This window comes from Lepidochelys kempii, chromosome 15 (genome assembly GCF_965140285.1).
Source record: "Lepidochelys kempii isolate rLepKem1 chromosome 15, rLepKem1.hap1, whole genome shotgun sequence".
NCBI classification, from domain to species: domain Eukaryota; kingdom Metazoa; phylum Chordata; order Testudines; family Cheloniidae; genus Lepidochelys; species Lepidochelys kempii.
The window spans coordinates 4,136,853-4,154,973 of NC_136394.1; the positions used below are offsets into that span (position 1 = coordinate 4,136,853).

At 60.3% G+C, this 18,121-nt stretch overlaps 1 protein-coding gene across 3 annotated transcripts in view; it reads right to left on the reverse strand.

The window, feature by feature from the left end:
* Positions 1 to 718: 718 nt before the first annotated feature.
* The window catches only part of POLE (DNA polymerase epsilon, catalytic subunit), a 37,069-nt gene continuing 19,666 nt past the window's right edge, over positions 719 to 18,121 (reverse strand). Inside the window, exons 25-49 of one of the 3 annotated variants that reach the window (XM_073312604.2) lie at positions 14,807 to 15,002; positions 13,420 to 13,634; positions 13,087 to 13,189; positions 12,775 to 12,855; positions 12,564 to 12,686; positions 12,216 to 12,434; positions 11,723 to 11,932; positions 10,699 to 10,842; positions 9,984 to 10,124; positions 9,336 to 9,489; positions 9,145 to 9,251; positions 8,751 to 8,927; positions 8,096 to 8,319; positions 7,718 to 7,938; positions 6,640 to 6,844; positions 6,075 to 6,248; positions 5,033 to 5,158; positions 4,058 to 4,190; positions 3,702 to 3,879; positions 3,153 to 3,281; positions 2,833 to 3,026; positions 2,212 to 2,412; positions 1,999 to 2,124; positions 1,545 to 1,634; positions 719 to 1,288 (exon numbers count right to left, since the gene is read on the reverse strand). In XM_073312604.2, coding sequence (XP_073168705.2) covers positions 1,178 to 1,288; positions 1,545 to 1,634; positions 1,999 to 2,124; positions 2,212 to 2,412; positions 2,833 to 3,026; positions 3,153 to 3,281; positions 3,702 to 3,879; positions 4,058 to 4,190; positions 5,033 to 5,158; positions 6,075 to 6,248; positions 6,640 to 6,844; positions 7,718 to 7,938; positions 8,096 to 8,319; positions 8,751 to 8,927; positions 9,145 to 9,251; positions 9,336 to 9,489; positions 9,984 to 10,124; positions 10,699 to 10,842; positions 11,723 to 11,932; positions 12,216 to 12,434; positions 12,564 to 12,686; positions 12,775 to 12,855; positions 13,087 to 13,189; positions 13,420 to 13,634; positions 14,807 to 15,002 — 3,982 coding nt within the window. In that variant the 3' untranslated portion in view covers positions 719 to 1,177. Of the gene's footprint in view, positions 1,289 to 1,544; positions 1,635 to 1,998; positions 2,125 to 2,211; positions 2,445 to 2,832; positions 3,027 to 3,152; positions 3,282 to 3,701; positions 3,880 to 4,057; positions 4,191 to 5,032; positions 5,159 to 6,074; positions 6,249 to 6,639; positions 6,845 to 7,717; positions 7,939 to 8,095; positions 8,320 to 8,750; positions 8,928 to 9,144; positions 9,252 to 9,335; positions 9,490 to 9,983; positions 10,125 to 10,698; positions 10,843 to 11,722; positions 11,933 to 12,215; positions 12,435 to 12,563; positions 12,687 to 12,774; positions 12,856 to 13,086; positions 13,190 to 13,419; positions 13,635 to 14,806; positions 15,003 to 18,121 lie in introns of those variants that run through there. The other 2 variants (XM_073312605.2, XM_073312606.2) reach the window with 2 other exon arrangements.

Below are 18,121 nucleotides of genomic sequence, written 5' to 3' on the forward strand. Positions count from 1 at the left end.
TGGGGAGGGTGGCCTGCTGGCGTGGGGATGGGCACGGCCGGGTAGCTGGGATAGCAGGTGCCATGACAGCTGGCAGGGGGACATGAATCAGTCACCACCCCTGTATACCTTGGTACCGGAGATGGGACCAGGGGATCAGCCTGCAAGTGTGACCTAGGCCCTGCCCCCAACCACCTCGGCCAATCAGAGCACAGAGACTTGCTCCCTTCTGTCCTGCCCCCATATATTCACATCCTGCCCATCCTGTGGGGGTGGGGCAGATTAATCACTCAGCCCCTCACCCACTGCTGGTTGAGGGTCTGGCCCCCAGGAGGACAGTGCTGCTGCAGTTGGACCGAAGGCCCAGTAACTGCCGTGTGCAGCAGGGCCGGGCTCTCCAGTGCCACGCCACCGCTGTTAACATATGGCCAAGGGCCCCGATCCTCTGTGGGGCAGCTGCCTCTCCTCCCTTCCGTACCAGGGCTGCAGCCCAATTTACCCCACAGGGAGCTGGCCCTCTCCCCCCCGCCAGCCCCCATTCTGGGTCCCTACCATTGCACAGCCACTTTCCACACTGCACTACCGGGCCGAGCAGGTAGGAGTTAAGGCTGGCCATGCCCCTGAGCTGGGGGAGGGGAGGGCACTCTGCCTGGGCGGAGTGTGACTCATTTCCCATGTGCTCCCTGCTGCTGAGATACATGCACGCGCTGGCCCCCGCCTGTCCCCAACAGCCCGGCACTCGTCATAGCAACTCTTTATTCACAGACTTATCAAAAACCCTAATAAAAAACCATCAACCCCCATCCCCCCAAGAGGGGAGTCCCAGGAGCCCAGGGCCACGGGTGCAGAAAGGAGCCCCGCTGCGAGGAGGGGCTGCCCCTGGCTTCACTCCTGCTGCTCCCCTACAATAGCAGCCAGCGAGAGCCTACAGTCAGTCAGTGCCAGGGCAGCATGGCGCTGCCCAGCCCTCAGGCTGCCCTGCAGCATGGAGAGCTTCAGTTCCTCTACAGCCTCCAGCATGGCCAAGCTGGTACCTTGGCTTCAGTAACACTCCAGGGCCTCTGAGCTGGCAGCAGGAAAGCCAAGGGGCATGGCTGATGGGTGCCAACAGTTAGTGGTAGGAGCTGCTGCGGCGTAGGGCTCAGAGACCCCCCTGCTCCTGGGGCCCAGGGCAGTGGGGAAGGGGGCTGTTCTGTCATCACCGGAGCTGCGGGTTGAGCTGCAGCAGCCACTCGATGGTCTCTAGCAGGTGGGCCATGCTGTAGTGCCGGGCAATGCTGTGGAAGACGTTGATCTGCTCCCCGAAGGCCTGCGGGCGCAGAGGGAGCAGTCAGGAGAGGTGGCCGGGCTGCAGCCCACAGCAGGAGGCTCAGCACTGCAGCATCGGTGGAGAGCGCATGTGGCAGCAGCTGGGCGGGGCAGCCAGGCAAAGGGCAGGACATGAGGAGCCAGCGGGCACAGGGGAGGAGAGGTTGGGCCAGGAGGGGGTGGGGTTTGCTGGACTCCTGACCATCATTTGCCAGGGAGCACGGTGGGGCTAGGGCTCCAACAGGGGCAGCGCGTACCTTGGTCTGGATCATCAGGGTGAAGTCTCCCGCACAGCTGCAGTAGATGGGCATGTGTGTCTCCTTCACGCCTTTGCACTTCACACAGGCCTGGGAGCAGAGGGCTTTGCTGAGGCCAGGGGATAGCCCTGGGATTGGGCCCCACCCCCCAGCACCAGGCCGAGGGGACAGGCTCGCTCTGTCTGACCATAGTGGCCCGCAGGGCCCTGCAGAGGGGTGCTGTGTGTCCCTGAGGCTGAAGCCAGCCTCCCCTGGTCCCCCCAACTGTGGCTGCTAAGCACACTGCAATTGTGCCGGCCAGAGGGTGCTGGGCTGCCCCATTCCCCCGCCACTGTGCGGAGAGCAGCCCTGTGCCCAGGCTTTTGGGCAGCCCTGCCCCATTTGAATCGGGCAGCAGCTGGACATTAGCAGCAGCGAGGGCCCTGCTGAGACAGCCCCTCCCCCCGCTTCTCACCAGGTCCTGCAGCATGAAGGCCATCAGCTTCTTCTGCAGGGCTTCCACCAGGGCCACTTCGATGGAGCTGTGGTCATACTCTGCCTGGCAGTTGGAGCACACCCAGCTGGGGGGCACAGCACCATCCTAAGGGCAGAGACAGGGTGAGCAGGAGCTGGGCATTAACCAGAGTGCAGCGTGGGAGCCCAGCGAACCTCTATGGCAGTCTGTTACCTGGCAGGGGCTGGGGTCTTTGCAGAGGTCCAGGTCCCTGCAGAAGTTGCAGTTGCGACAGATCACCTCGGAGAGCACGTAGGAGCGGCAGGGGTCCCGGAACTGGGCCTCCTCCGAGAACTCACCCACATCCACTAGGCGCAGCAGGTCCCGCTTCAGCTTATTCACCTGATTGGTTATGTTGGCATCCAAGGACAGCACCTGCCAGAGGGGAGAGCCGCATGGGCCACCAGCTGCAAAGGGGATAGGGGGGTTTGTGCTCCTCTCACAGGGCCATAGCCCCCCCCCACGGCCTGCAAACACTGCCCTGCATGGGCTGGGGAGTCCCTGGGGCAGCGATGGCAGCCAACTGGGGCAGCAGAGGAGGGGTAAAGCCTTCCTGGGGGAACTCGAGGGCTGGAACCCTGCCTCAGGCCCTCCTGCTCTCTGCAGAAGGGGAGTGGCATGGACAAGCTGCAGATTAGAACAAGAGAGACCGGGGATTCCCCGAGCCTGACTGGATCCCAGGAGGGCAGCTGTGCCTCCTCTGGCTGGGGCAGAGTCCTGGGCGCAGGGGGAAGGAGAGAGCCCTACTGACCCAGCAGGCCCAGGGCTCTGCCGCGCAGCGGGCGCACAGCTCACCTTACAGACATATTTGATGAACTCCAGCGCCGGGTTGTTGAGCGGCAGGTGGGAGCCGGGCAGCGCTGGGAACATATCTGAGGGCAGCGTGGCGTGGCGGGAGCCCGTCACCTTCTTCTGGATCTTCTGGGTGATGGTGAAGAAGCTCTGGGTAAGCTCGTTGGAGACGTAGTCCTGCGAGAAGGTGATCACACCTGGGAGGGCGAGGGGAAAGGACGCCCTGAGCCAGACTGCGGCGTGACGGGGCCAGCTCACCTCAGCCCAGACACCAGCATCCGGCAGGCCGCAGCCCCCAGGGCAAAGGGAAGAGTTGAACTCACCAGGCATGGCGCCCGCCTCACCCGCAGCCTCCTGGGAGGCCTGGCTGCTGGCCCTCCTGATGGGCGTGCTCCCCGGGGCGCTGCGCCGCACCTCCGCCTTCATGCTGTGGTACACAGCGACGATGTAGGCTGGGAAGAGGAGGGCAGAGGCAAGGCTCCAATCACAATCCCAGCGCGGCACCCTGGGGTGCTTGGGAGTGGCTCCCGGGCACAGCACCGCCTGATGGGCGGACAGGAGAGAATGCTCTGGCAAGCATGCACCACCCCAGTTCCTGGGAAGCCCCCTCAGCTGGGCTGCCCACCCGCGGGCCCCTTCCAGGGGCCATGTCTGTGCAGCGCACAGCACAATGGCGTCGGGTCTGGGGCTCCCAGCTGCTATCACAACACAGTCAACCTAAGGGAGACGGGGAGCCTCCACTGAGCACCAGGGGGCAGCACTGAGCGTCTCAAGGGGCAGCAGGGAAGAGCCTGGATCTGGCTCCTGTTGGGGGCAGCAGTGAGTGCTTGGGGAAGGCAGCCCCCCATGAGCCCTGCAGGGGGCGCACTTACCTGACACAATCATGAGGAAGTAGTTCTGGCAGGAGGCTGCCTGGGGCAGGTACTGCACGATGTTCCAGTTGTTCTCCAGCAAATCCTCCATATTGGCCTCCCCTGGCTCTTCCTCCTCCTCAGCCTCCTCCTCCTCACTGCCCTCCTCAGCACCCGCTTGCCGTTTGCTGGTGTCTGTCTAGACCAAAGAGCCAAGTGCTGGACAGTTACATGCCTGATTCCTGGCCCCATTTCACCTCCCTCGGGGGCTAACAGTCCCCATGCCCAGCAGTGACAACCCATCCCCCTGCCCCCACACCTGGCACAGCCCTTGCTCCCCTCTCCACAGTATGCCCCAGCCCGCCCTGAGCTCTTACCTCCCCAGAGGGGACACTGGAGGGCATTCTCCCTTTGATGCCCCCATAGTTAGCCGGGTCCATCCAGAGAAGGAACTCCCAGCACCGGGAGAAGGATATGGTCAGGGAGTGGAAGATCTCCTTCGAGTGGATGCTGGAGGGGAAGAGATGGCGGTCACCCAGCAACACACAGAGACTGCAGCCTACCCAGGCTCTGCCTTCTACTCCCCACCTTGGAGGGAAGTCCCCTTGGGGCCCAAGAGAGGAGGGAAGTGTGGGATGTGTGCCCCACGTGGGGGTGCCACTCCCTCAGCCAGCCAGCCAGCTGAGCCCCCTCATATCAGACCCTCTTCAGGGAGTGGGTCTGGCATAAGACGATTGGAGTGTGGCTCTGCTCTGACCAGGGGCATCATGGGTGCCAGGTCTGCCCCACAGAGGCTCCAGGTCTGGGGACGAAGGGGCATGTTTGATCCAGGGGCTCCTGGACGACAACATGCTGTGCTCATCAGGCTGCCCCCTACCCCGAGCACCCCCCAGACCCAGAGGCCAGTGGGGAGCCCCTGCACGCTAATGGCTTGGAGGTGGCCAGCTCCGGCATGCTGAGAAGCAGCCAGGCCGGGGGGTGTAGCTGGCACTGGGGGAAATTCACTAGCCTGGGTTATGCAGGAATCAGACTGGCTGATGCAGTGGGCGAGGGAATATCTTTGATTGGCCCAACCTCTGCTGGGCAGAGACACTGTTACCTCCTGCAGCTGGTCTGCCCAGTGTCCAGGGCCCAACACGGCTACACCACCACTACACAGATGATCTAGTGGGCATGTCTGGTTTTAAACTCCATGAACCACTGACTCCTGCTCTGAGCCACAGAGTCACAGCCCCCACCCACGTCCTGGCTAGAGCCGTTGGCAGCAGCTCTCCGCGTGCCCCGGCTGTGGGGCTTAACCCTGCGCTGCTGGGCCAGGGGAACTTGGCCAGCTGCTCGGGGCCCCGCCGCACCTGTTGGTGATGTACTCCACGTAGGCAATGGCGTCCTCGATGCGCCGTTTCTTGGTGCACAGGATGATGCGGTTGAAGTTGGCATAAACCACGGAAGAGCCGAGCCGCTTGAACTCAGCCACCAGCCTGGGGGAAGGGTGCGAAGGGGAGAGGAGCAAGTGAGGCAGGCGCTGCCCCTGCAGAGAGCTCTGGCCCATACGCTGCCGGCTCCAGCCCCCTCCACGGGCACGCGCTGCCTGAGCAGCCTCAGGAGCAGAGCCCATCGGGCATCGCGTGCTCAGTCCCCGTCTCTGACGGGAGCTCCCGTCGGCAGGGTGCTGGGTAAGGAGGCCTGGCCATGGGTGTGGCCAGTGCAGCCAGCTGGGGTGCACGCACTACGCTTTGGAGAGCACGTCAGCGCCTCAACAGCCATGCAAAGGCGCTGCCATCACCCGCGGCTCTTCCTCTCCTGTGTTTAATGGGAGAAGGCCCCTTCCCCAGCACAGGCCAGGCCCTCCAGGCCCGCTGGGGGCACTCTGTCACCTCAGCACCCAGTACCCTGAACCTCTCAGCACTGATCACCTGCTCTGGGCGGGAAAGGGGGCACAGTGCACTGCAGAACAGGGGATCTAGTGCAAGGTTCCCAGACGGCCACATGTGAGCTTGATCTTCCAGCCCGTCACCTCACAGCCATTGTTCAAGGTGCTGCATGAACCAGTGACGTTTGGGAGCCGCCGGGCTCCAGCACGAGTCCTCCCTCCACCCCCGGCTCCAGCACAGCTCCCTCAGGAGGCCCCACTTGTTGAGCACATTAATGATGCCACCTAGTGGTGCTCAACCTGAGGTGCAGTCCCACAGCTCCGCAGAGGCTGGCAGCGCTTCCGACTGGCAGGCCAGGCCCTCTCCCCAGACCCAGAGGAGAACAGCAGCGAGTGGGGTGACCGGGTCCATTTTGGGGCCTGCCCTACCCACCTGCTGTGGAGCTCAGGGGACCCGGCTGCAGCTGGCACCATGACAGGGTGACATACCGCACCCCCCCGCCAGCCCTTCTGCCCTCACTCACTGCAGGAAGAGCTTCTTCATCATGTTGTGCAGGGTGCGGTGCAGTGCCGGGTCGTGCAGCAGCGAGGAGGGCGAGCGGAGCCAGCGGTAGAAGTGGATCACCTGGTTGTCGGCATAGACGTTGTGGTACTGCGTGATCTCCTTCACCCAGCCCACCACCATGCTCTTCAGGATCCTGCCAGGAGAGCAGAGATCAGCCCCCGCTCAGCTCCCGGCCAAACCCACAGGCCTCAGCCGGAGACTGACCCCTCCAAATGCTGCTGGAGGAACCCAGGGGTGCCCATCCCCCACCCACTCTGGTGTCCCTGCCTCCCCACCACAGCCAGAGGCCAAACCTCCAGGTCCCCTCCCACCGACACCTACAGGCCTGGGGAATGGGGTGGGAGGGGGAAGGTCCCCCCTTCCCTGGAGCCCGAAGTCATGCTCCTGGCTACCCACAGCCATGCCCTTCGAACAGCTGCTGCAAGACACCTGCTGGGCAGGCAAACGCCCTCCAGCCCCTGCCAGGCATCTCCTTGCAGAGCGCCTGGCACAGCCTGGCCTGTACTCCAGCTGCGTGGCCACACCTGAAGGTGTTGGAGCAGAGGGCTGTCTCGTCGTAGCTGGCCGGGATGCTGGCGGCCTGGTTCCCCGTCACCATGTCCTCCAGAGACGCCTGCTGGATCACGTCGAAGCTGATGCTCATGCTGGAGGCTCCCTCCATGTCGTTGATGTGGTGGGACTGCAGGATGGTGTTCACAGCCAGGCTCTGGATGTCCAGCTCTAGGCACACTGAATACAAGCAGCCTGTCAGCTGGAGGGAAGCCCCCTGGCCCCAACACAGCGAACTCCTGGCCCCACTGAAGTCAATGGTTCCACACAATCGAACCCCACATGGAGCTATTGACAATGCAACTGTTGCAGTGTACAGCTACCCTGTGGCTTTGTACAGCACGATGCTTGTGGAGGGGGCAGCAGGGGCTGGTTATCTGGAGCAGCGGCTGCTGTGGAAACGGAGGGCCCTGAACCGTTTCAGACCCTCTGATGAGGCAGGACAGCCGCCTGGGTCCGCACAACCACTAGCCGGTTGATCAGTCACTAGCCGCAGCCAGGATTTCGCTATTTGCTGGCGTTTAAAGAGGCTCGGTGTCTCCAGCCGCAGGGACCCTGGCCCCCAGGCAGGCTGTTCGGTGTTATTCAGCCTTGTTCTGAATGTTTCACAATAATGGGCTGACTTTCTGAGGACAGCCAGGGTGACCATGGGGGTTCTGGAGCCTCTATCCATTGGTGCCAGTAGCACCCGGCTTTCCCTGGGCGTTTTCCATCTCCAGAGACCAGCCCAGCCCAGAGTGCAGACGCAGCCTACGCCGCTAGATGGGGTTTCTCAGTTACCCTCCCTGGATGGCACAGCTGTGTCTACACTGGGGCTATGTCGGCATGGCTGCATGAGGCAGAGGGCGTGGGTTCACAACGTAGCTCTGCCCATGTCACTTTTCACCATAAACCAGCCACAGTATCAACTGCCTTGACCCTGGCTTAGCCAAGAGGATGGCAGCCCAAGGTGGGCCAGTGGCAGGGTGCTGAGCAGTCCCCCAAACACCCTACCCCACCCCCTGCCTCTCACTCCCTGAGCAGCAGCCCAGCCCTCCGCAGCCCCCTCCTCACCAGTGGAATAGCAGCCCGGGTTGTTGATCTCCACCGAGGCTCTGTCGTCAAACTCCATGACCAGCCGGTTGTCGTCCGCCTCCTTGCCCCCGAGGTCCGGGCGGGCCATGGGCGAGAGCCACAGCAGGTGGTTGTGGCGACGCAGGTGGCGGGAGAAGAAGAGGTCAGAGCCAAAAGTGGAGATGTCATCGGGGAGGTTCCCGATGGGGATGTGATAGTACCTGGGACGGGGAAGGCGAGGGGTGCGGCTAGGCAGGGCTCTGACACTGGCCTGTCCCATCTCGGGGACACAGGACAAGCCAGCCACAGCTCCTGGCCTTCCCACTGTGCCAGGCACCCCCCCCCCCCCACCCACGCTGTCCCCAGACAGAGGCTTACCTGCTCATCTCGAAGGCCTGGGACAGACAGGTGTCCAGGTTGAGGTAGTGGCGGATCATGCGGCGGGCAGCATGGCGCTGCCAGTCCAGGACAGCATAGCTGATGTCATCCATCACCCGCACGGGAACCAAGGGGAACTCTTCGAAGACGGGAATCCCACTCGCCAGCTGCTTCACGTCCCAGTTGGACTGCACAGCGATGAGCGTGGGGCCCCTGCGCTCATCCTGCATCGGGGGGGGGAGGGAGGGAGTTGGGGCTGGCTGGGGCACACAGGACAACCCCTCTGGGGGGTGCGGAGGCCTCTGTCTAGGTGGGGAAACTGCAGACTGGTCAGCGAGTGCCCATGGCTGATCACACCCGCCCCTGCAGCGGGTCAGAGCACCCCGCAGAGCTGGCGGGTCCCAGTGCATTCTGGGACCCCTGGGAGCAGAGGCTATGGGGACATGGCCCCAAGGAACAAGTCGGGAGGCCTAGCTGGAAGGCTTGTCCTGCACTGGGGAGAGACTGCACCAGGTAGGGCAACAGCTGGCCAGCCAGGGCCTGGGGGTGGGTGTGAAGTGCTGTGCCGCCCGCCAATGGTCTGCTGCCGTGCCTGTGCGTCTAGCCTAGCCCAGTGGCTGGGGGCAGCCGTGCAGCTCACTCGCCAGGCTCCTACCTTGTAGCCCAGCAGCAGGCGCTGGATGGCCCTGGAGATCGTCTTGAGGTCGGTCTCGGCTCGCACCTCGAAGGTGTGCTTGTCCGGTGGGAGCAGCTCCTCGCCCAGCTTCTCCAGCATGGTGCTGCGCTCCGACGAGTACAGGTTGGCGAGGTTCGGCATCTGGTTACTGCGCACCTGTGCCAAAGGCAGAGCGGGTCAGGGGGGAGGAGCAGGGCCCCCAGTCCTCACGTCCAGGGGCCAGTGGCTCCAGACGCTGCATTTCTCCATGCCGAGAGGGGTTTGAAGAACAGCGTTGCCTCGCTCCTGCTGGAGTCCACTGGGAAGCTACGATCCAAAGCAGCACAGAGTGCCCCAGCCCCTCTAAAGACACCCCGCCTGCCCGCAGCCTTACCGTGTCCAGCACGAAGACAGAGGCCTTGCGCTGCGATGGGATGAAGAGGCCAAAGAGCGCCTTGCTGCCCTGGGAGTTGTGATAGAGATAGATGTGCCGGATGCTCCCTAGGAATGCAGAGCAGACAGGTCAGAGCCCTGGGGCTGGGCCCTGCAGCCCTCCTGCCAACACACCTAACCTCAGGGCCTTACCTGGCTCTAGGTAGCTGAACTGGGCCAGAGAGCGCATCTCCAGGTGCTCCAGGGCAAAGGTTTCAGCCTCGCGGCCGGTGAGATGCCTGACCAGCTGCCTGCTGACCATGCACACGCAGCCTAGGTGGATCAAGGCACGCAGCAGTAATGGCACCTGAGGAGGGGTAGAGCTCATCAGCCTCCCTAGGAAGCCCTAGTCACAGGAAGAGCTGCTGGGCCAGCAGCTCTTCATGTGGGTGGGGGTGGTCCAGAAGGGCAGTCACCGGGGGAGGGGCTGTGGCTTGCTCGGACAGTTCTGTTGCACTGCCCCATTTCCCTGTGTGATCTCACTTGGCGACCTGCTTCCCTCCCCTCTCCCCGCAGCTCCCAGGCAGAAGGGTGGCACATGCTGCTGCATGTCTGTGGAAGGAGAGCCCTGTCGAGCCTGGGCACTGGGGGGGGAAAGCCTGTGTTTTAGGCGCCTCTGGCGACAGGACACCTGATGCTGCAGGCAGGGGGCTCCCAGGCCTGAGGCGGGCTGGGGTAACATCCGAGTGGGCCACGGGAACTTGTGTTCCCATCCCCCACCTGAGGCCAGGTTTGGCCTGCAGTTTAGAAGCCAGGTCTGTCTCTGCGGGAAGAGCCCCAGTGAGTACCAGGCGCAATCACCTGAGTCTCGTACACTCCCTCAATGTCCGGGGCAGACAGGTCGGCATTGATCTCGTTGATGTGCTCTTGATACATGTCCTCGGGGACGGAGTACTCGTACAGGTTGTAGAGGAGATTTGAGCGGGGCAGGACCCTGTTCACCTGCCAGGAAGACACACAACCATACACCAGTCTGCACCCCTCCCGCGGGTGCGGGGAGCCCCAAACGTCCCCAGGAGAGCTACAGAACTACAGCTGCTACCAGAGCTGGCTCAGGCCCTGGCTGAATGGGCCACCCACCTCCCAGCGCTAGCCCATTCCCACATGTAAAGGAGTCCGGTGGATTCATCCACTGTGCACATCTCAAAATCACCATAACTGCCTGCCTCTGCTCAGTAGGCCAGCGCTGGGATAGCAGGGGGCTGCGGGTCGGGACTATGGGGCGCTGGCAGAGCAGTGTGGGGGGCAGGGCTGGGATAGCAGGGGGTCAGGACTGAGGGGCACTGGCAGCGCAGGGGGCAGTGGGTCGGGACTGAGGGGCGCTGGCAGCGCAGTGCGGGGGCAGGGCTGGGATAGCAGGGGCTGCAGGTTGGGACTGAGGGGCGCTGGCAGAGCTGGGTAGAGGGGTCTGCACAGCAAACTGTCCGCACTTCGCCTCTGGCTGACAGGATTTCACTCCCCAGGCAGCTGACTCGTTGCCGTGTGCAGCCAGCGGAGCCGAGGGCACTCCCCTCACCTTCCGGTAGGCGGCTCCCTCCTCTGGCTTGGCCACCCGCTGGTTGACGTAGAAGACCCGCGGGATGCTCAGCTTGATGCAGTGCAGGTCACTCCCGATGACGGCCCACAGCCTGAACAGGCCCGGCTGGCTGGTCTCCGCAACCTGCAGGCAGGAAGGCAGCTCAGACGCTTGGTGGGAGGCAGCGTGCAGAGTTACTCACTCTTCTCCCAGGGGCTTGTCGGGCCCCCTACTCAGGATACTGCCCCTCCCTCTGGGGCCGCTAGCCACATTGGATGTTTTCTCAACCTTTGGACTTGAGAGGGAGGGGCGCCCTGGCCATGCCGTGCCTTCACCCCCCTGATCCCCTGCACACGCTCAGTTACTGCCCCATGGGGTGTTCTCTTCTTGGGGCTGGAGACCAACCCCTCCTAGCTCAAATCCAGGCCCTGAGCCAGGGGAGATCCCCACTGAAGTTTGCTCCACAGGTGCAGCTCAGGGAGCTTACAGTCAGTGACACCACTTCTGAAAGGAGCTGCGCACATGCCACCAGGGCCTTCTGCTCTGAGCGTGTGACAAGGGCCAGCGGCCCCTGGCCAGGCAATCTGTGCTTGGGCAAGGTGCCGATCACTGTCACTTGCTCAGGCTGCAGTTCCAGGCCAGGCAGGAGATTTCAAAGGCCACGACGGGCACTGCAGCAGCGAGAGGCAGCGCTCAAACGGAAGGAGGAGCCCACAGCCCCGAAAGGCTCCAGGCCAAGGTCCAGACGCCATTTTTCTCCCCGCCCCAGGTCACTGGGCTCAATGGCAGAGCCACAGTGGATGAGCCGGGTTCTCCCACCCAGCAATCCTGGCCAAGGACAATGGGTCGAGCCCCCTCTCTGCCATGGGAGCTAGTGTCCACACAGAGCCACCTGGCCATTGGGCTGGGAGATCCCGTCTGGTCTCCCTGGGATTCACCCAGCTGCGGCTCAGGGAGTCTGCAGGAGGGATTTCCAACCGGGGGGCTGAGCACCCGAGACACCCCACCTCCTGCTGCCTGCTACCTGCACGATCTGCCAGGGCAGGTCCAGGATGCTGCGTGCTGTCCTGCGCAGGTAGCTGCTGAGCCCCTTGGAGGGCCCATCCCGGATCACGCCCCCGCCCAGCACCACTTCGCCATCCTCCAGGCGCCGCTTCTTCCGGCGCACTTGGCGCTGCCGTGCCTGCAGCTCCCACTTCTTCTTGTGGTACCGGAGCCAGGCCAGGCGCTCCTCCTGGGCAGAGAGCAAAGGGGGTGACTGGGGCGAGGATCGTGGAGATAGCATTAGCTACTGTGACCAGGAGCTGCAAACATGCCCAGCACGGTCAAGGCAATCCCCTGAGACACGGGTATCTGCTACCACCCAGCCCCTCCTACTCCTCAGCCAGGACAGGCTCTGGGCATGGCCAGGGAGCTGGGCTAAGGCCTGCCATTCCGCCCCTACCGCTCCCCAGACCAGCGTGCTCCCCGTGAGCATCTCATAGTACTGCCCTGCCTCCCACTGGAGCTTGCTTTACCTTTGTGGTGCCAGTGGGCGGGGGCGGGCCCAGGATCTCCCGCCAGGACTGAGTCAGCTCCAGGTTCTGAGACATCTCCTGGCTCTCCCCTGCCACTGGGACCCGCTTGCGCTTACTGGCGATGGGAACCGACAGCTGCAGGGGCTTGGCAGCCCCAAAATCCTCCATGTCAGCAACCTGTGTGCACGGGGTGCCCTCCTGGGGCTGGTTGGCAGTGACCTGGGGTGGGAACAAGGGCAGGGGGGCTCAGCCGTAGTGGCCAGGGTGCGGGAACAGACAGGGCCCCACATGGCCTAGGCAAACAGCATCGGCCAGTCCCCTGCTGTGTCTCAGCCCCACCCCCATTACCTGTCTCTTGCCTTCACTAGTGAACAGTTCGTTGATTTTCTTCTGCTTGTACACATCGTTCTTCTCCAGGAGCTTCTTGTGCAGCCAGTCGGGGTGTCGGACCCGGGGCACGGGGTTCTTCACCTGCAGGGACATGGCCTGTCACTCCGGCTGCAGAGGGGAGGCCAGGGACCCAGCCCCTCCAGGCCCAGCCGCCCCGCCGGCCCCTCACCTGCTGCAGTGCTGCAGGAATGGTGATGATCTTCTGGATGGTGCTGCCCAGTCTCTCGATGTAGTAGTCCCAGTCCAGGATCTGGGTGCAGGGACAGGGTGACAGTTAGCACTAGGGAAGGCAGAGCAGCGGGCTCACTAGCTACACCTTGCTGAGAGGCACAGCCGCAGGGAGTTTGGGTCCGCACAGCCCCTTTGTGCCCATGTACTAGCCACACCCCTAGTCAGGTGCCAGTGACGGGCCAGTCACCCCCACGGTAACACCCAGGAGGGAGCTGCTCCTAGCTGGTACCCGTGTCTCTGGATCACTTACCGTTCGGATGTTGAAGTCCTGCAGGGAGGGGCTCTTCAGCCATTTACGGAGGTAGTGCTTCCGCACAGTGAGCTCGGCTTGAAAGATGGCCAGCGGGATGGCCCTGGGGCACACAGGAACACTCATCATCCACTGGGTGCTGGCAGAACAGAACCCTCTCCCCAAGCCTGCAGGGAGGCCAAGGGCCGTCATGGCTTGTCCCCCTCCCCAGAGTGTCCCATTAGGGCTCATTGCAGCAGACAGGTGCAGGATCCATCTTACCCCCTTGCCTTCATTATGGTCTGCCCCTGCGCCCTCTGTGGTGGGCCCCAGCGCCTCTCAAAGCAGATTTACCTCTCGGTGACTGGTGACCCTTCCGGTTTCTTGGAAATGATGAATCGACAGCTCAGCCCAGCATCCTTCACCATCTGATCCCCCAGGAACTCGGCCAGGCGCTTAGCCGTGCTGATGGAGGTGGATTTCTGCTCCCCGTAATCCTCCAGCTTGCGGGACATGGAGCGATTCTCGGAAATCAGCTCAAATAACTCTGAGTCTGGCATGTTGGCAGCCTGGGGACAGAGTGCGTCTGTGGGAACTCTGTTGCTATTAACTAGTGCTGCAGGAGCATACGGTCCTCTATTGGGGGGGGGGGGGGGGCGGGGAGGAGGGACTATACAAGACGCTCTCTGCCACGGATCTTACAATCTAAGGTATACCGAGAACACACTGACTACAGCTTGCCTTGCTGGAGGGGGCAGATGTGTGTGTGTCTGGGGACAACTCTGTTTTACATTGTCATGTTATGGCAATTTAGGGGCATTTTATCATCTTGATCAGGCATGAGAGCGGCCACTGGAAGCTCCCAAGTGTCCCTTGGGGACCCTGCGCCCCCATTTGTTTCCTAGAGTTACCTACTCTCCCCAATTTCTTGGCTTTGTTGATGTCAGAGCTCTCCGATTCTGACCCAGGGAAGGTGGCCAGACTCCACAGAACCCTCATGGCCACGTCCTACCCTGCGAAGGTCACCGTGAAATGAACCCAGTGAGAGCTGAGCAGCACTGCCCTGCTGGGGGAACGCGCAGAAGAATCAGAGCTGCTACAAAGAGACGTCTACTTAACCACCTGATTCCATCCTTCAGTAATGTCTCTTACGGGGCTGATCAAGGCTGGGCGTGTTCGATCAGGCCTTCCTCCTCCTCCATGGGCGGAGCTCAGGACACCCAGTCTGACACCACCACATCCCTGACAGCCTGATGTCAAACACCAGGTTCTGACCTCCCTGCAGGATGCGGGGAGGGGAACCCAGTCTCCTGGCTCTGCCTTGCTACATGTCTTTGAGATTGATAGCTGGGGAGTGACTAAGAGCGGTGGATGGAAATGACTTCGTGACCCACCTCTGGGCAGGGGATGGGAGGTGCTGAAGAAGAAGGGCAAATATTAGCCCAACACGGACAACAGCAGCCAAGGGAGTGCCGCAAACACAGCCCAACGACGGGTCCTGTTCTCCTCTGACATCAGGAGCAGCAGACAGAACCAAAGCCATAGAGCCAGGATGGCCCTTGGGGAAACAAGGGGACAAGCAGGTCGCTGGAGAGAACGTCTGTCCTCCCCTTGCTGCTCTCCCTTAGCTCCTGGTGGCAGGGCACCAGTGCACCCCTTGTCCTCCCATCCAGGGGGTTGCGCCCATCTCCCCTCCAGGGCCCACATTACAGCACAGAGAAGCAAGAGGCTGGGCGCTCACCTTGCTGTAAAGCACATCGAGCCAGTAGTCAGCCACCTTGGCCACGGAGGCGTAGACCTCCTCCAGTGTGGTGCCCTTCAGGAAGGCCTCGAACACGGACGACTGGAAGATCTTAACCAGCTGCAGCTCCCCACGCCGCTTCACTTCAAACCCCTTCAGCTCAGCCAGGGATCCGTCCTCGTTGAACACTGCGTACCTGGGAGACAGAGCTTGTGAGAGACTGCCCAGCACTCCAGGGGATGTCCTTTCCCTGCCAGTAAAGATGGGCCTTGTTGTGCTCTTGGACACCCCCAGCCGCATTGTCAGGCTGGCCAAGGACTGTGGTGCTAGAAAACAAACCCATATTCACACAGCTAAAAGTCAAGGGGCTGAGTGATAACAGAGCCCTGTTCCACAGAGCTCCCAGAACGCTCCAGGCAAGGGAGGGCCTCCAGGAGTTGTGTGTGGGACAGAACAGGCAGGGGGTGGATACTGAACGGGGCACTGCTCCACACCTAGGAAGCAGGGAGAAGCGGATGGCGCAGGACGGGCGTGAGAAAACCAGGGTAGAGCTCTGGAGAGCTTCCCAGGGGAGGATGAGGAAGCTGCTTGCTTGTAAAGGGGCAGAGGAAGCTGATAGGGTAATCAGAGTGAAGAGATGCTGTAGCATCACTTGTTACAAGGACACATCCCTCCAACAGCAAGCCGTGGCTCTCTCTGCAGTTCGCATCCCCTGCCCTAGTAATCACCAGTGCACGTGGGTGCATACAAACCAGCTCGAGCCTCACAGGGCCATGCTCTCCAAGCAAGCTGGGCACATGGAGAAGAGGTCAAGAGTATCCACATCACTCTGAAGATGCCAAAGGAGGGTCAGTCCCACACCGGGGCCTCCAGGGGAGCGTGAATGCAGAGAATTATGGAAGGTCATCCACCACCTATGTGACTATGGGACATGTTGGCAGGACCTCTGGGCAGCAATTGGTTCAGTGCGTGAGAGGCCAAGGTGCCCACCCAGATCAGCAACTGCACCTGCCCGCATCCTTCAGCAAGTTACCTGCAAACAGGAACTGAGCAGCGTTGAGCAATAAGATGGACCTTCAGTTTAACAGGCGTTGGCAGGCCCCTGACTGGATTCCCTGACTATGAAATGAGACGGGAAGGCAAAAGGAGAATTGTTCTGTGATGCAAATGGGACATCCCCAGTGGGAAGAGAAGATGGCGGGCATTAGGATGGAGTTGCATTGCTGCTAAAGCTGAAGGCAAGACAGGTTCTTACAGCATTTAGCTTGCTATCTCCTTGTACATCGAAGATGAGATTCAGAATCATATCTGAGCAGTTACAACAGTACAAATATGCACCAACCTCAGCAGTGCCCAAGGAAGAAATTGATAAATTTTATAAAGATCTACAGAAAAAACATTACAAGGAGTTTAAAGCAAAAGTAGGATCGGACTGGAATTCCAGGGCTGGAGCAATAGGCAGATGTAGATGAAGAAAACAGAAGAGGAGAAAGGCAGAAATTTAGTAGCCTAAGTAACAGCCTGGTGACAGCGAACACACTATTTCAACAAAAAGTGGCAGAGGAAGTGGACATGGATATCACCCAAGGGGCAAACGAAGAACATGAACGACTTTGTACTTGTGAATTGCAGATATAAATCAAGTGTGGAGATCATCTGAGGCTGTTATCAGATCAAATCATAAATTAGTCCTGGCATCAATGAGGTTGAGAGAAATCTAAAAAGTGCCAAAAACCAAGATCCATGATGCAGACAAATTGAAAGAGCTGGATATCAGGAGAGACTAAAAATACCCCATGTGGAAAAACATCACGTCTCTGCTAAAAGAAGAAATGAATGTTGAAGAGACGTGGGAACCGTGTACAAAAAGGGATTATGAGAGTGGGTGAGTAAGTGTTGGGCTGCAAGGCCAAAGAGAGGAAATAAGGCGGATAGCAGATGAAGCGCTGCAATACAGTGACAAGCATAGGAAGCTAAAGGAGAACAAAAAGGATGATGAACGTTTAAGAGCTGAGTACAGTCGGCTGACCAGAGACACAAAACAGGAAGCAAAGAGACAGAAAAAACTGGATAAGAGAACAATGTAAGAAAGCAGAAGAATCCACAAAGAGAAATGTGACAGGTGTTATATTTCAATGTAAGAGAAATTAGCAATATAGGGGTACAGATGAGATGAAGATGTTGGCAGTGAAAAACAAGTGTGGAATAATAACAGGGGGTGAATAAGCAAAGAGTAAGTGATGGAAAGAATACTTTGAAGAGCTGTAACAAGTGCAGAACACGTGGGGAAAACCATCCTGGAGAAGCTACTCAGCACAAACCAGGGAGAACAGATGCTGGAATTCTTAGAAGTAGCAAAAGAACTTGAAAAGGAAAAAGGTGCCGACATAAGCTCAGAGCTGCTTGTCACGGAGTCCCCGGGTGATGCTTTGGAACTGCTCCCTACGAAGCCAGTCAGGACTGTGGGGAAATCTCCTCTCTGGGAGCAGCCTGTCTGCAGGGCAAAAAAGCTCACAGCTTCCACCTTCCTGGGTCTGTCCTCGGAGTATTCAGCATCCTCTGCCCCTCCGTGCGCTTCCCACAGCGAGTCCGCCCAGGCGGGGTCCTGGGGAAGCCAGAGGGTCCTGCCCCCCAACTCCACAGTCAGATGGGACTCTCAGCCAGCCAGTAAAACAGAAGGTTTATTAGATGACAGGAACAAAGTCTAAAACAGAGCTTATAGGTACAGAGAACAGGACCCCTCAGCCAGGTCCATTTTGGGGGGCAGTGAGCCAGACAACCACATCTGCACTTCACTCCATGTCCCCAGCCAGCCCCAAACTGACTCCCCCTCCAGCCCCCCATCCTCTGGGCTTTGTCCCTTTCCCGGGCCAGGAGGTCACCAGATTCCTTTGTTCTCCAACCCTTTAGCTATCACCTTGCAGGGGGGGAAGGGCCCAGGCCATCAGTTGCCAGAGTGTTGGCCATTTATGTACACTGGCCCTTTGCTCCGCAACAATTACACCCTTTTATCCCACCATCTAGAAACTTAAGAAATGCATAGGGGAAACTGAGGCACCCCTACAGTATTCAGAGGAAATATTAAGAACAGTCCCACTTCGTCACATCGCTGCAAGCAGGCAAGGAACACATGGTGAAGGCGAGACACAAGCCAGGCAGAGATCTACACACAGCAAGTGCCAAGTGAACGGGGAGAAGCGATAACAGGACTGATATATAAAAAAGGAGAAGAGTCAGTGCATCAGTGACGACAGAAGAATCAGCTCATTGACTGCGCCAGGAAAGCATTCCGCAACGCACTGCAGACGAGAACGA